This window comes from Aphelocoma coerulescens, chromosome 3 (genome assembly GCF_041296385.1).
Source record: "Aphelocoma coerulescens isolate FSJ_1873_10779 chromosome 3, UR_Acoe_1.0, whole genome shotgun sequence".
Lineage (NCBI taxonomy): Eukaryota > Metazoa > Chordata > Aves > Passeriformes > Corvidae > Aphelocoma > Aphelocoma coerulescens.
The window spans coordinates 44,979,591-44,994,978 of NC_091016.1; the positions used below are offsets into that span (position 1 = coordinate 44,979,591).

Here is a 15,388-nt window from a genome sequence, read left to right on the forward strand (position 1 = left end):
TCAGCCACTTAAATGGCAGCATTTGTATCTAGTATTTTGATCTCTGTTGTATATTCAGTATAGACACCCTTTTATGGCCAAAATGAGAAGTGGATGTCCTTATGGATAGGCATCAAATGAGGTCTGTTAGAAAAAAGAGGTTGTGCAGGAGTGATTGCAGTGACTCCTCAAAGACAGGAAATTCATATGTAAGCAGTTGTGAAGGCAATGACTTCAGCTTTATCTCAGGCTGAGGGTTTTCTGGCGATACTTCTTATCAAACTGTGTTGAGTTCCAAGCCTGACCTCCAATGCCAGTGAAGCCTCTCTTTTGATCTTCTTGTAGGAGCTCTAAAGACAATGTAGAAAATACAGTATTCTCTCTTAGTCTGGCAAAAGGACTTTTACGGAATGTAGTGAGACTGTGTAAGTGCTGTATTAGAAAAATTGACTTGGAGACGGCCTGAGCTGTTATGTTTCTGTTCTACATAGGAGGCTTAGAATGTCACTATTAATGAATGCTTTTGTTAACTTGGATCAATTTGAGAAAAAGAGCATCTGTGTGGGACAAAACTCCATTGTTTGTTCTAACCACAAATCCATTGGCTACAGCAGTTACTAAGCATCTTGAATAACATGACCAAGGAGTTAGGCATTGCTTTGGAGATAGGGGCTGGCTCAGGCTCCACATGTCGGAGAACAATGCAGTAGTCATCTAAGTTCTCAGCTGAAACTCTGCAGTCTCACCACTGTGGGGAAGTGCTGCTCAGCTCTCCTTTATGATACAGGGTTCATGACTTATTCTCAGAGGACAGTTATTTACCCTGCAGAACTGTGGCTCCAAGGGATGGTTGTTACGAATCCCATAACTTTTTCTCCCATTTTTTCCATTTTTTCAGACTGAACTAGCTACTTTATTCTCAGTTGAGAATAAAGTGAGAGAGGCTTGCAGCATCCCACTCTATATGCCTTAATTTGAGCAAAGGATGATGTAGTCCTGATAGCCACTGCTATTAGGTTAGTAATTGATACTACTCTTCATGGAGTGTGTGTCTTTACAGTCTGATCTGCAGTAGCTACAACTGCTTGAAGGCACATTATTAGTAGGTTTGTTACTTGAAAGTGTGCTATTACTTGCTATGCAGTGAGATTCTCTAGCCTCAGGGCCCCAAAGAACCTTGCAGTTTCATTGCATGTAGCTAAGAGCTGCCCAGTCTGCTGCCTTGTTTATTGCTGGAAGAGTGAAGGCCAGTTTGTTAGTGAAGAAATGATTCCTACTGCTGATGGTCACTGAATAACCATGGGCTTTTTGATAGGGATGGGAGGGAATTATTACTGAAACTTGGCAAGGCCTTGTGCAGTGAGAAGCTGAGGTCATAGGGAGGAACCAACCATATGAGGAAGAACTAGCAGTGAGTGAATCTGTGAACTTGAAGGAATCTTCTTGTTTAACAGGAGGGGAAATAGTTTTACTGTTAAGGGAAGCCATGTGGTTATGGGACATTTGTCAGAGATGTTCAGTAGTGCAGGCAAAGAGAAAGTGGGTGGGCAAAGTAATGCGACTCTGGGACATAAAACTTGTAATGAGGTGGGAAGCAGACTGAAAAAGGGGAAGAGGAGCAGTGCTTTGCTCTGTAGCTAGAGGAATATGGTTAAGAAGGAAATGGTTTCTGGGACTAGAGGGGGAAAATCAGCTGGGTTTTGGTTCTACTTAATATACCTTGTACGAAAGGACAGTTGTAAGAAATGGAATAAGGTTTGAATGCATCACTGCTTCTCTGACCAGTCTGGAAAGCTCTGTGTGTTAAGAAATTTGAGCTTCAACTGATGATTGTGATCAGGGCTTTTCCCTGTTCCTCCCTGTTTCCTGAGCTGTCCATGATATTTCTCTTTTCATGTCAAAAACAAAGTTGTATAATCCCTGTAGTCTTTCTTTGTTAGGAGTTTGTTGAGCTGACACGACAATGAGGGTGCTAAATGCATGGAAAACCAGGTGCTTACTTGTAAGGTAGTAGGTTTCCCAAACTGTATTTTGAGAATTTGGAGTACAGTTGAATTTATCTTCAATCTTTTTACAAGTGGTTTCTAAGTCTAATTTATTAATTCTTACATTATTCTGTCTTTTCCATCTCTTTCCAAAACAGGATGATACCCCTTTCATCTCAGACACTAATGATGAATCTTCATCATGGCCAAACACAGGAATATGTGATTAAGCCTAAATATTATCCAGTTAAAAAAGTGATTTCTGGAGAGCAGTCCACTGAGGGCTCATTACCACTGAGACTGGGCCAGGATCAACCTGCGTCACCTTTGCGATGTGAGTACAACTACAAAAAACATACCCCCTTCTCTCCCCTCACAAAGCCCCCGCTCCCCTTTTTTTAAGATCTTGAAATTCTCTGCAGTAACACTTGAAGACAGAGAAAGCTTAAAATAACTATACATGAGAATTCTTAGATTAGCAAATGCTCCAATATTCTGCATTTTGTGGAGAAGCAAAACAGATTTCCGGGATGAAAAAAATATTGAACCTGATTCACTGTTGAAAATTCATCGTGCTATTTCTAGGTAATAGTTTTTTCTTCGGAAAAAGGTGCTTTCTGAATGCTTTGCTAGAATGGGCACAACTGTGAGTGTAGTCAGTTTCAGTATGATGGATACACTTTTTGGAAAGCTGGAGTTCAGGATTGTGGTCTCACTGGTGACTGTTTTTCTCTATATTTAATTTATTATGTGTTTATGAACTTCTGCACAGTATGGAGGCTGCCTGAGAGTTTCTGCTTCATATTTATAAAAAAAGATTGTGTAGGTGCCCAGCTTGTGGCCTTGGCTCATGCCCCATTGTGTGCAGAGCTTGAGGACAAGTTTTGGCTTAGAAGATGAAGAGCTTGATGAATTATGGGTTAGGTATTACAGAACGTCTGCTGGCTTGATTTGGAGAAAAGTTCCTGCAGTTGAATAATGGACTGATTAACATTGAGACTTTAAGGTACTTGCAGTCTCCTGACAGACTTCCTTTGCTGTAGCAAAAGAATTATGTTCTGCTGAGGTTTTAGGGAAGAGCCTTTCCTTCTAAATCATTAAATATTGAATTCCTTTGTGTATCTTTGCATTTCTACATTGCACATCTTTATGGTCTGTCAATTTATACTTAAATACAACTCCCTGCTTGCTTTTCTTCAGGTGTAAGTTTGTGGATGGTAAATGAGACTATTGGCTATAAGGGGAAGAACAGTGGGCATCTGGAGGTCTTATCAATTAACATTTTTAGAGTGGTGAAGTATACTCCTTGCAAAGCACTATCTCCCTTTCTTAGAAGTCTCAGAAAGATTTGGTTTTCTTTTTGTCACACTGTCAACATCAACCGGTAGTCTCTTTTGTAAATAAGATAACACTGCTTTTTTTTCCAGTCAGCCCTCATTTTCCTTCAAATAAAATATTAATGGCCACTGGGACTGGATTGTGTCCCTCTCTTCTGACTCTTACTAGTCAAAGAGTGTACAAGTTCCAGGTTGTATAGTTCTCCAGTATTTGGAGTGACTGTTCCAGGTTGGATGGCAGCCAAAAAAAGTCTTTCCTCTTACCCCCGTTTTTCAGGCTGTTTGAGTCATTCTGTGTTCAATACGCTCGGTATTACTTACAAGTATCAAGCTGCCAGTAAATGGATGGATTCTCTGAGTTGGTTTTTTTTTCCTATGGTAGCATAAGGAGATGACTCTATGCAGCTGTAAGACAAAGGAGCCAGTGCTTCTAGCTCTTTCTACCTTATTTGAGCCCCCCTGTTAATTACAGTGCTCTGAGGGACATGACTAGGAGAAGGAAAACCAAGAGCTGAAGACAAGAGTGTTTTTTATCAAATTCTAAGAAACCCCTTAGTGAGCAGTACATTAGTAAAACATTGTACCCTAATTGAAAAGCTTATGATTCCTAAAAAAGCCAGAGGACAAGTAGTAAAAAGAGTTTTTATGGCCTGATAAGGTCAGCCATGACTTAAGTGTTGACTCAGAGGTAAAATGCAGGCTATTTAGATGGTGTCTAAATTTCTGATTCTGAGCTCTCTGGCAGCCTCAAAAACAGTCCCATTACCTGTTTTGTCTCTTTTCTACATCTGTGAGGTGGGAGTCGGTGATAGCAACTTCTGATGAAGCAGTTTAGATATGTGCTAGTACAGAGCTGTATGTTGTTAGAGTCTAGGATTGTGTATTTGTAGCTTGAACAGCAGACCTACAACTTGGCCAGCCGTATCTGTTTGGGGTTTCTGGAGGTGCTGGAATGAACTTGAAGGTTAAAAGACAACTTGTTTTCATAAAAATTGAGTGCTAAATTTCAACTGTCAGTATTTTAATGTTAGGGATGTTTGAATTAACTACAGTGAGGTAAGATTAGGATGTGAAACTTCGTCAGGTGTTCTGTGATAACCACAAATATGCAGTTCCTAGTCCTTTTTTGAACAGAGATGGACTCTGGGAATTAGTTCATGCTTATGGCAAGGTTGGTGTTCATTGTCTAGTTAATTTATGACAGTGGCTGATGACCTCATGGTATTTTGTTATTGCTCTTAAATGTATAATCTTAATGGGAGAGCCTCTTACTTCATTGAGCAAAGGAATTGGTAGTGGCCATGTGGAGATACTTGAAAAGGAAGAGGGAGAAAATGTAGGAGTTTTATTAAAAAGCAAAAACCAGAAAGTTAGTACTGAATGCTTCACAACATTTGTTTTATGCTAACATTGAATAATATTTTTTTACAGATGAGAAGAAATATTAGCTGGGTAAAACTTGGTAGCATTGCCCAAGAGTTCATAGTTATCAATTAACATGGAGTGCAAAGCTACTCATTTTATTGGGGTTTTATGGGTTTTCTATGCATTTTACTTCAAAGTATTAACCCTGTGCCAGAGATTAGTAACTGTGAAAAATGTACTCCATAGAATGAACTTATTTCTCTAGCTGTGGCTGCAATTGGTTTTGATTTTTTTGGACTTGTATAGATTGTTTCAATCCAGTGACATGAAATGGGTAGTCTTGAAACTGGAAAAAGTGTTAGTCTTTTGTTACCTTTAGAGACAGGTCTGTCCTGGCAGCTACAAATGAGATGTGGGGGACTGGTACACTGGGAAGAAAATTGCCAAACTTGACCATGTGCTTCTGAGCATCTTCTGATTTATGGAAAGTCAGTCATGTTTAAATGCCCCATTGCAGTGTTGTCAGATGAGCTTTTGGAGATACTGACATAAAAACCATTAAGTTAAATCACATTAAACATTTTTCTTTTAAAATTAATTCAAGATTCCTTCTGGAATGTTTACTCTGGTGTATTTGTAAGCTGTTCACTTCTCTGATAATGTTCAGAACATGCAGTATAGAGCTCTTATTAAAGACAGCAAATAGTCTGATATTTTTTGGCTTTTAAGCTGAATTTTACTGTAAGGTTATATATCACATCATCCGAGCTTGAAAATTCAGTAAGCCATTGGGGTTGCAATAATAGCATTTAAAGTCACCCTGGAACGTGAAATTGAGTTACCTGCCAGTAGCCACTTATACAACCAAGTGTTTTGAACTTTTGTCCTGTGGGATACAAGTCATCTCCCAAGCCTAGATAGTGTAAGGAGTCATAAAGCTTGCATAAAAATTGTAATTTCTTAGTGCTAAATTTGTGATTCTCATTTATTGTACCTAATAGCTGAGGCAGTTAAAATTGTTCAGAGTGATTTTTAAGAAATCTTGTTTTTTTTTAAAACAAATCAAAGCAAAACCCCACCCTGAAAACAATGTTAAAGGTCTTAGACATTTACTGACTCATTCACATTTTCAGAATGGTCAGAGTTTTATGCCATAGTTCTATCTCCTTAAGACTTGCATTGTAATACAGTTTAATTTATATATCTGTATATTGCTTTTTTTCAAAGGAATCATACCACATTCAGTATAGGAGAGAAAAATCAGGACCCATAAATATGGTAGTGTGTACCTTTAATGTGCTTGGTTTTAGAGCTGAAATGCTACTCTGCATGCTTCTAAATCATCTGTTAAAGACGTTACACTGTAAAGCATCTCTCTGATTCTATTTAATCAATATGCTGTTATATTTAAGCTACTGCAAATTAGTCTTCAGCTATCTTTGTGTTGTATTAGCAAATACTTAAGGAAAAGGCTTTGGAAATTCAGAGCCTTCTCAAGCAAATGGAAATGTCTCATGTTGGATAGGCTGACAGCTGCAGACCAATTATAAATATGGTTTTGTACCAGTAGGACTGAATATATAGTGATAAAAATAGCTTGCAGTGGAATTGATACGATCAGCAAATAAAAACTGAAACTAATGGCATGATGTGAATCTCAACATTTGTAATGTAAACATCAAAAATACCTTAACATGTAGGTGAGGGCAGCCAAATGCGACTCTTATAAGCCAATATATGTCTTATATAAGCTCACCATGAACTCTGAGTGATTCTCAAGGGATGCACTGCTTGCTTAAAAATACATACTGTCACACTTGACCTATAATCTGCCTAAATATTTGGAACCTCAGTGTTAAAAATTCTCTAATAATATTAATGGCACCAGCAGAGAAATTTCAACTATGCAATTCTGTTTGCAGCCTGGTAGTCTATAAAACACTAGGAAGATCTTTTTAGGAATTCAGGTACATCTACGTCAGACATTTCCCACTACTGTCTTAATGGGACTGTTAAATAGTAACCACTAGTCATCTGAGCATGAATCCTCTAAATATGAGTGCTTATCTCCCTGGCTTTGTAAATGCAGTGCTGAAGAAAATTAGTCAAAGGAATTCTGTGCTGTTTCTATTGGTCCAAAATGTATATGATAAGAATTCTTAACAGAGTGTAGTCTTTTGGAATTCCTTTCAACACAGTTATTGTGAGAACTGCTTATTAGAGCAGCAAAGGCTAGGAAGTTGTCCATTTCACTCTACCCACTTCTGGTGCTATATGATTCTTTAGAAAATGCATTTAAATACACACTTCATTTTCAAGCCTGAGATAGCTGAGGGCTAGTGTTTAGTGGCATTGTGCATTTTGCCCATTGAGCTCAAAATAGTGAAATTTCTGTTCCTGAAATTAGTTGTCTGGTGTCACCTGCATGTGTACGACTATTTTGTACACCCTCGCACCAGGCTACAGTTCCCCATAAGTGCAATGATGATGCCACCAATTCCCTGTTTTACAGGCACACTGAGAAAATGTATTAATTAATGTGTGAGGTGACCACAGAATGCACTGAAAGCAGAGGAAAAACTCAAGAGTGTTTTACCTACAACTAGAATGGTATTGTGTGACGTAAATAAGGCATGTGTTTGTATAATGAAGTCATCCCGAGAAGGAAGAAGGGAGGATAAGAAAGAAACTGAGACTAATCTCTCTATTCAGGAGGATATGAGAAGTAATGTGAATTTTGCAATTGAAGTTACATGTTAAGTTGATAAAGTTAAGTATTATGGAAAACTTCTTTTAGGTAGATGAGGTTTTTTTGGTCTTCACCAAAATTCTTTATAAAATTCATTAAGGAGAACTTGTCTCTCTATTTTAGGTAGTAAATGAGAACATGTCTTGAATTTAAGTAGTACAGGTTACATAAGGTTTAGTGAAATTGGGCTTGCAGCACCCTACTGTGGCTTAGTTGTGTGTGTTGTAGCTAGAAGTTGGACAAATATGCGTGCATGGCTTTTGGACTCTTAGGATCTGCGCATGGTTCTGTGGACAACTCTTAAATTCATGTGTGAAGATGAAGCTGAAAGAATATGAAAGTCATGTAACTCCTCTTGTATTGCATCATATTTTACGTAAGTTTATGCACATGAAATAAGCTTAATGTGGAAGAAAATGTCCCAGCACTTAGAGCTGTGATGTGCAGAATACTCTGTTACAAATTTGAGGTAACAATAGCTTTCCTGTATTGGCAGCACAATACACTGGTAATTTAATGAAGCCTTCTGTAGCTTTATATGTAACTACACATGCTGGCTTCACCGATGACTTCATAGGTTGATTTGAGCAAAACCCAGGTGTCACTTTGAAACTCCAATTTAAACTATTTTTGTGGAATTGCACCATTTTGACTTCACTAAGTGACACTTACTTCATAATAATAGTATTTCCCCACCAGGAAGTATGGGTAAACAGCTGTAAAAGCCATAAACATTTTACTGCTTTAAAAAGTGCACACAGAAATATGACATGTGTTCCATATAAATGTATCTGTATGATTAGACATGCTACCCAAGAGGAACTTTAGAGGAAAGTCGCTCTCAGGTCTTCACTGCATCAGATACTCTTTCCTCCATTCTTGACATTTCTTTGTGGAACTGCCCTTCATGAACAGCAAAATAATTCTCTCACTGGCTTGTCTTAATTAGATCATTGCATTGTGATCCTTGTAACTTCTGCCTATCAATGTATTTATGGATATTAAACAGTGGTAATATTCCCAACTAGAAGTTTTGGGAAATTTGGAGATAAGGGAGGATGTTAAGGCTACACTCTGTAGAAGGTATAGCCAGCAGAATGAGGTGGGTGAAAACAGAATGAACAGTTAGAAGACTAAGAGTAAGAAATAACTGAAAAATTACAACATACTCTATTTGGAGGGAATGTAGAGTCAAATTCGCTTCAGTGGCTCATGGCAACTCCATTCATGTGTTGCTGCTAAAATTGCACATAATCAAATGCAAGGGAATGGGGTAAGTGTATAAATTTTGGGGACTTTTTTGTTTTGTGTTCTCAAATGCACATGTGTTCAAAGCCTGTGCTCCCATTCAAGAGGCAGAAGGGATTTTTCAGGGACATTCTAAAAAGTTTAAGAAAATTTTTGGTGCTGTCAGCATCAGTGTCAAACAGCACTGGGGCTTTTTTGAAGAACAATTTTAGTGTGAAGCATCCTTTTCCTCTCTTCCATTTAAGAGCATTATTCTTCCTGCTATTGAACAGCATGGCAATTCATAACAGCCATTTAAAGTTTACTTTTGATTCCAGCAGGACTTGGAAGTAACAGGCTAAATTTTAGGTGTAGATTAAGTGGGTTACCTAGATTTGCATTAATGCAGCTAACTCTACCAAACCAAGCAGCACATTTACTTTGCTTTTGCCTCAAATAATAGAGTGACAAATTCTGAAAAAATAACTAACAAATGAATGCAGTTTATTTAGCAATTATAAAAGACCGTGGAGTTCTTTGAAAACCTTGGAGACTGAATAGCTCTGTATAAATACAAACTATTTCACTCAATGTACTGTTGCTGTAAGCATTCTAACAATACCCTTGCTAAGCTGTCTTGGTGATTGTTTACGTGTCCATAAAGGGCTCACAACTGAGGGGCCAGAAAATCACCACCCCCCCAAAATGTACTGTATTTTGCTCTTTGGCCTCTGAAAAGATTTTATGGCACTGATCTCACCAGAAAATAAATGTCTGCCTGACAGGCAAAGGCTGCTGGTGCTTTTGTAGAAACTATCTTAAATGTTGCATTCACCCAAAAATGAATTATCATCTCCATGCTTTAAAATACGGAGACAGAGACTGATATACAGCAGAATGAGGAAGAATGTTGGAAAAACAGATTGGTGATCTGGCAAACTGAATTAAAATCAGTTCAAAGCATGTAATTGCTGGGGGAAACACAGACTGAGACAAATGCATCTCAACCTCTGTGATGAAAGAGTATTGGCTCCAAAACCAAAAATTTCTCAAGAAGAAAAGAAGAGGCTTTCCAGAAAATTCTGTAGGGAAAAGCCTCTGTGATGTTTAAAATATGTTCATTTAGGTGGATATAGAGACCTACTGAACCCACAGAATTAAACATTAGAAGTCCCTTAGCCTGGCTAACTCCAGAGTTGCTGTGATACAAGTCTTTGATACCAAGAATTGATTCTGATTGTTCCAAGTAGCTGAGTCTGGTTTTCTTCATAGGAGATGTGAAAGTGCTCTTCTGTCAGTGCCATTGCCTATGGCAGAAGGAATGAACAAATGTTGACAAATAAAATTACTGCAAGAAGGTTCATACCCTGTGAAACGGAGATTTCAGAATCAGTTACATCCTTATGTCTGTTGTCATTTTTTCCCCTCTTCAGAAAATTAGAAGAAAAAAAGAGATCTTGGCTTCATGTACTGCTGAGAGAGAAGATTTTTAATGGTGATTCAGCATGCAGAGCCGGCTGTATTCATTTATAACTTAATTCCATGATGTCCTGTCCTTTGTCACTGTTTACAGTTTGTTGACTTCCTGAGTGCTTTTTGGTTGTTTCCTTTTGGGAAATTAAATGTCAAGTGGATATACTTTAGTAAGGTAATATTAATTTAATTTTTATTCCATATTCTTCCTAGAAATGCTAAACATTGACTCTTGCAGTTTAGACTTTTTTCTCATTTGAGGGAGTTGCATATGTTGGGAGGGGGAAACACTATTTATTTTCTTGAGAAGTAATGTTCTTCCAACTTAAGACTTGTAATACTATTGTCTAATATTTGTATTATTATTGTGAAAGAAGCCTAAATAATAACCTTAGGCAAAAGGCATAATTTCAGATGAATGCATAATTTCAGGTGGGAACGAGTCTCATTCCCAGTGTATAAAGTCCAAATTCAGACCTTCTTGTGAAAAGAGTGAAAAAGTCCTGTTGATAAAGTGGACAGTGGCATTGTATTTAGCTGGTAATACTAAAGCTCCTGTATGGCTGTAAGTTTGTGTAAAATGTTGACTTCATTATCAGTGTGCCAGCTTCCATCAGTGGAAAATTGTTTGTGGTGGGCTGTGAAGTTACTGCTGCTTCACTACAGCCAAGATGAGGATTGTGTTGAATAACTCTGTGCCTTACATGTATGTTTGTGTCAAAATGCATCTCTTGGGCCTTTGTTACCATGTCCCTCAAGTGAGACATCCAGATATGCTTAGGTACCTAAGAAGCTGGATAATTTGAATGGAAGCTTAAAAAGGCTTGTTCACCTGAATGCTGTGATGGATTGCTTACAGTTGGAGTAGTGTCCAGCCCCAAACCTGAAGCACAGATGTGAACTCAAGCATGAGACACTTGAAGAGCTTGAAGTTCTTTTTTCAGGACAAGTGCTTCACTCTGAAAAACACAGGTCACCTGGGTGCTAATATTTTGCACAATTCATGTTTGAAATTGCAGCTTAAGCACTTGACTGCCTGTCTATCCTTAGAAGTACAGTCAGCTAAACTCCTGCAGGATTAAGCTCCCCAAGACAGCTGTAGCAGTAATAGTGGTGTCCAGAACCCAGCTGTTGTGAAGTCACACAGTTCTCCAAAGAAATGTGTCTGAGCCCTAAACTAAGCAGTCTTGAACCAAGGCTTTGAACTAAGCAGTCTTAGGACATCAGCATTACCTCTGAATGGGTTGGGCACATTCCTGTTCGGTGTGCTGGTTAGGCTGCTTGCTCCATGCAATTAACTTCTCTCATCCCTTGGAAAAGAGACTTAGGACCGATAAGTGGTATAACTCGAGGCTAAAGTTCAGCTCTTTAGCATCATAACCATTTGTGGATCTAGTTTAAATGTAATATCTTTAAACCAAATAAATGCAATACAGAGTAAAAGAACTAATAGCCCAATAAGTTTATTGAAATGAGCTGAGGCCCTTCCATCAAAGATCAAACCACACTGCAGTCTCTAATTTGTTTGGGTTGGTACCTTTTTCTGGATCATTCTCAACTATGTAAAGGGAATTGATAGTTATGTTTGTCATTGCCATGGAAAATGGCTGTAGTTTAAGATAGGATGCTCATTGCCTGAGGACTGCATATAAAGAATCTTTGTAGTGATAAAAAAGATAAGGAAGACAAAAGGTGATTCTTAAAACCTGCTGACAGAGATCTCAGATTTCAAATCTGTGCCTGATTTGTACATTATGGGTTTCCACAGGACAGAAATGATTGTAATTTCTGTGAATTCCTCTGACTTGCTCTAAAAAGGCTGTGCCAGTGAGAGAATTTTTCAGCAAAGGGCTTGTGGCATGTAAACATAGCTTATTTTAAACAATCTCAGCAGTCATGCCTGCATATGCTCCTTTGGTACTTTTAAGTGAAGCCATCCATAGAAAACACAAGAAACCTGTGTTGCAGACAGTAGAGAGCTTGTTGGAATTTGTCAAAATTAATAAAGGAAACCTACTTGAATGAAACAAGTGTTGCTGTAGTAAATGACTTCAAACAGTACACTGTTCACACTCTTCTCTATTTTAAACTGAGATTATCAGAATTGAAGAGTGGGTTATTTGCCTCTCCTAGAATATACCACTAAAAATTTTAGTATGTTTTGGAGGGTGGTGGAGGTGGTGATGAGAAAGACAGTGGAATTCTCTCTGTTCTATTCTGTGACAGGGAGCAAGGAAGAGATTGTATCCCTGTGATAATTAGGAAGGAAAATGACTTTTCCAGATATCTTAAGTTACCTTCTTCTGTATCCTGGAAGCATCAAATTTTCTGGATGATTTATTTTCCTGTTTGTCAAGTGTGATGAAGAAGCAAGTAGGGCTTAAAAAGAGGATAGAGAAACAGGAGCGCAATAGAAGCAGGAAGTCTGAGAGCTCAGTTCTGACTGCAGGGAGCTGATTGTGGTAGGAGCTTCTAAGCAAGAGAGAAGGGGGAAATGATGTGAAGATGTGGTAACATGGCTAATCAGAAATAGGTGTATAGAGAAGTGTTTGTAATAGCAATAGTGGCAATAAGAATGGCAACAAATATAGCAATGCATATCCCCCTTCAGTTACTGTCATTGGGTAGTTGGAATATGTTTTGCTTTTTTGGAAGCATTTTAGTCTGCATCAAGACAGTAGAACTGCGTACTTGAAAAGTGATGAAATATCAGAGGTTAAGCTGCATTAACTGAAGAAATACATGTAACATCATACAAATGCAAGAAATAACAAAAATAACAAAAAGTAGAAGGAGTGCTAAAGTAATTATATTTCAATAATGTGTTCCTAGCTGTCTAGACATGTTAAATCAAGTACAGCTTGCCATACTATCTTCTTGCTCAAAATGTTTGACTGGGTGGATGTGTACACGTACACCTTGCCTCATGCAGAGCTGGGGGGGTGTACTTTTAAGCACTAGAGAAGATGTTGGGTCTCAGATGAAATAAATCTGGATCATCTTATTTTTAATTTTGTCGACATGTCTAATTTCTCCCAATGCTTGTGAAAAGAGAGCTGGGTGTGAGGTGTACTAGGGAACAGTCACAAAGTTTCTGGAAAGAGCAAAGATGCACTGCCTTACCTGAAGGTAGGCATTGTATATTGAAGCCAAAAATCAAATTACTCAACAGCTGTGCCTTGCCTTTATTGAATCCATGTAGTTCTCAGACTTGTTTGTGCTTGTGGCTGTTACAGAAAGAATAAAACTCATATTCTGCATGATTTTTAGATGGGCGAGGTTTGAATCTAGGAGATTTTACGCCTATGCTCAGAGCAGAGTAAGGGTTGAGTTCAGTCCTGCTAAAGTTGTGCAAGGGGTGTTCCAGATTTGTTTTACTGGGATGATATCTGTATCAACAGATCAGGAAGGGATTTGGGAGATGTCTGCCCCTTTGGCCTAGCCTGCAGATTGGTTCTGGGTATGAAGTATCAGTTAGTGCACTGTTGGGAGAGGAAAATAAATTAAACTCATAGAAGCATTTTATGTAAAGCTGTATTAAGTAATTCTACTGCTTTCCCACCATTGATCAGACCTCAGCTGCAGTATAGTGTGGTTTTGGACAGGGTGTTTGAAGAAAGATGAGGGCCAAGTGAGTGGTATCAAAAGAAAAACAAAAAAGATGGAGATCTGCAAAATATGGCCTGTTTGACTGAAAACGTTTAGGTGATTTTGGTCTGGCTGAAATGAGACTGAGGGAGATTGATGGCAGTGGTCTTCAAGTATGTTAGAAAATGATGGCAGTGGTCTTCAAGTATGTTAGAAAATGATGGCAGTGGTCTTCAAGTATGTTAGAAAATGACCCACAGCGGAATAATATTTTGTTAAAGTTTGCTGTAGATAAAGCAGGGCAGTAGTTTGCTTAAGTTGCTACAGGGGAAATGTAGGTTTGGTATTACGAATACCTTTATAATAAGAGAGGCTGAAGTGCTGGAATAAATTCTTCAGGGAGGCTGCGAAATCTGCATAATAGAAGGGGTTTGAGGATAGTCTGGACAAACCTTTTGTTTGATGTTGCTGTTTTATCCTGGGAAGATGAAGAGAGAGGAGATTAAGTGATCTCTCAGAATCTCTTTCAGCCCTTTCTGTGCCTTGTAAAGCCTGTATTTCTCTCAATCTGCAATCAAAAATTTAGGGAAGATCTGCCTCTGGCCCAGATGTCGATCTAGTGTGTCTTTATCTCTCTTTTTTGTTTTCTTTTTTCCTGTTTTTTTTTTCCCTTTTTTTTTTTCTTCTTTAGCTCCTAGCAATTTAAATCTTCTAGGTGGTGCTGTTTCTAAGTTGTATGACAGCTAAGTTCAACTTGTTCTGATCTTTGGGAACTAGGTTTTTGTGTTGATTGGTTGGTTGGGGTTTTTTTCTTTTGTTTTAAATTGATGACTAAGTGATGACAAGACAACTTCCTCATATATTGTCAAAAGTGTAAAAAGGTCATTTGACAATAGTTCTAAGAGCTTAACTTTCTTACTTGTGTGGTTGATTTTCATACAATGTCATCTCTCCTTTTAGCTGAACAAGCATATCTAGTGTAAGGACTGAACCAGGTGGACTGGTGAAAAACTGGGAGACACTTCTTTTAGGAAATAAGTCATTTCCTTCTGCTTCTTTCCTTTTTTTTGTGTGTGTGTCAGCATTTAGCTAAGAAAAAAAGAGGATGTTGGTCATCTGAGAATTTAAAATGTTGAATCTATTAGCTGTTTAAAAGCTAACTGGGTTTGATTTGAGAAGATCTAATTTTAAATGCTCTCCCCTTTATAATTTGAAAATGTGAAATAGCCTGAGATAATCTATTCTCATTGGGGAGAGAATGTAATTTAAAAATAGAATCTTCAGGTCTGATGACACTCTGTAGATATACATCTGAAAACACACTAGGATCATTGCAGAAGTAGATTGTCAAGAAAAGAGAGTAATGTATATCATTACTGGAGGTACTAATGGAATGTCTATAGTTCTGTTTCCTCAGGAGATTAGCCTCAGGATATATGTCAAAAATGAAGGTATTGGAGAAAAAAAAAGCAAAACAACGAGAACAACAACAACCTCCCAAAACTGGCCTCTTAAAATAGTTTTAGAAATGTTTGTACGAGGAATATGGGAGACGTACGCATAAGCTACACTGTGTACTCAGCTGGTAGAAGCCACTGCTTGGTTTTTGTTTTTTTTTTATTTATTGTGAATCCTTTTGATTAGATCTCTGTGAAGCACAAAACCATCACCCAATAACATTAATA

General features: G+C 38.0%; 1 protein-coding gene across 7 annotated transcripts in view; it reads left to right on the forward strand.

Moving 5' to 3' along the window:
- The window catches only part of LTBP1 (latent transforming growth factor beta binding protein 1), a 190,655-nt gene that overhangs the window by 47,277 nt on the left and 127,990 nt on the right, over positions 1-15,388 (forward strand). For all 7 annotated transcript variants that reach the window (XM_069010026.1, XM_069010028.1, XM_069010027.1 and 4 more), the window contains one exon: positions 2,123-2,298. In XM_069010026.1, the coding sequence (XP_068866127.1) occupies positions 2,123-2,298 (176 nt within the window). The remainder of the gene's footprint in view (positions 1-2,122; positions 2,299-15,388) is intronic.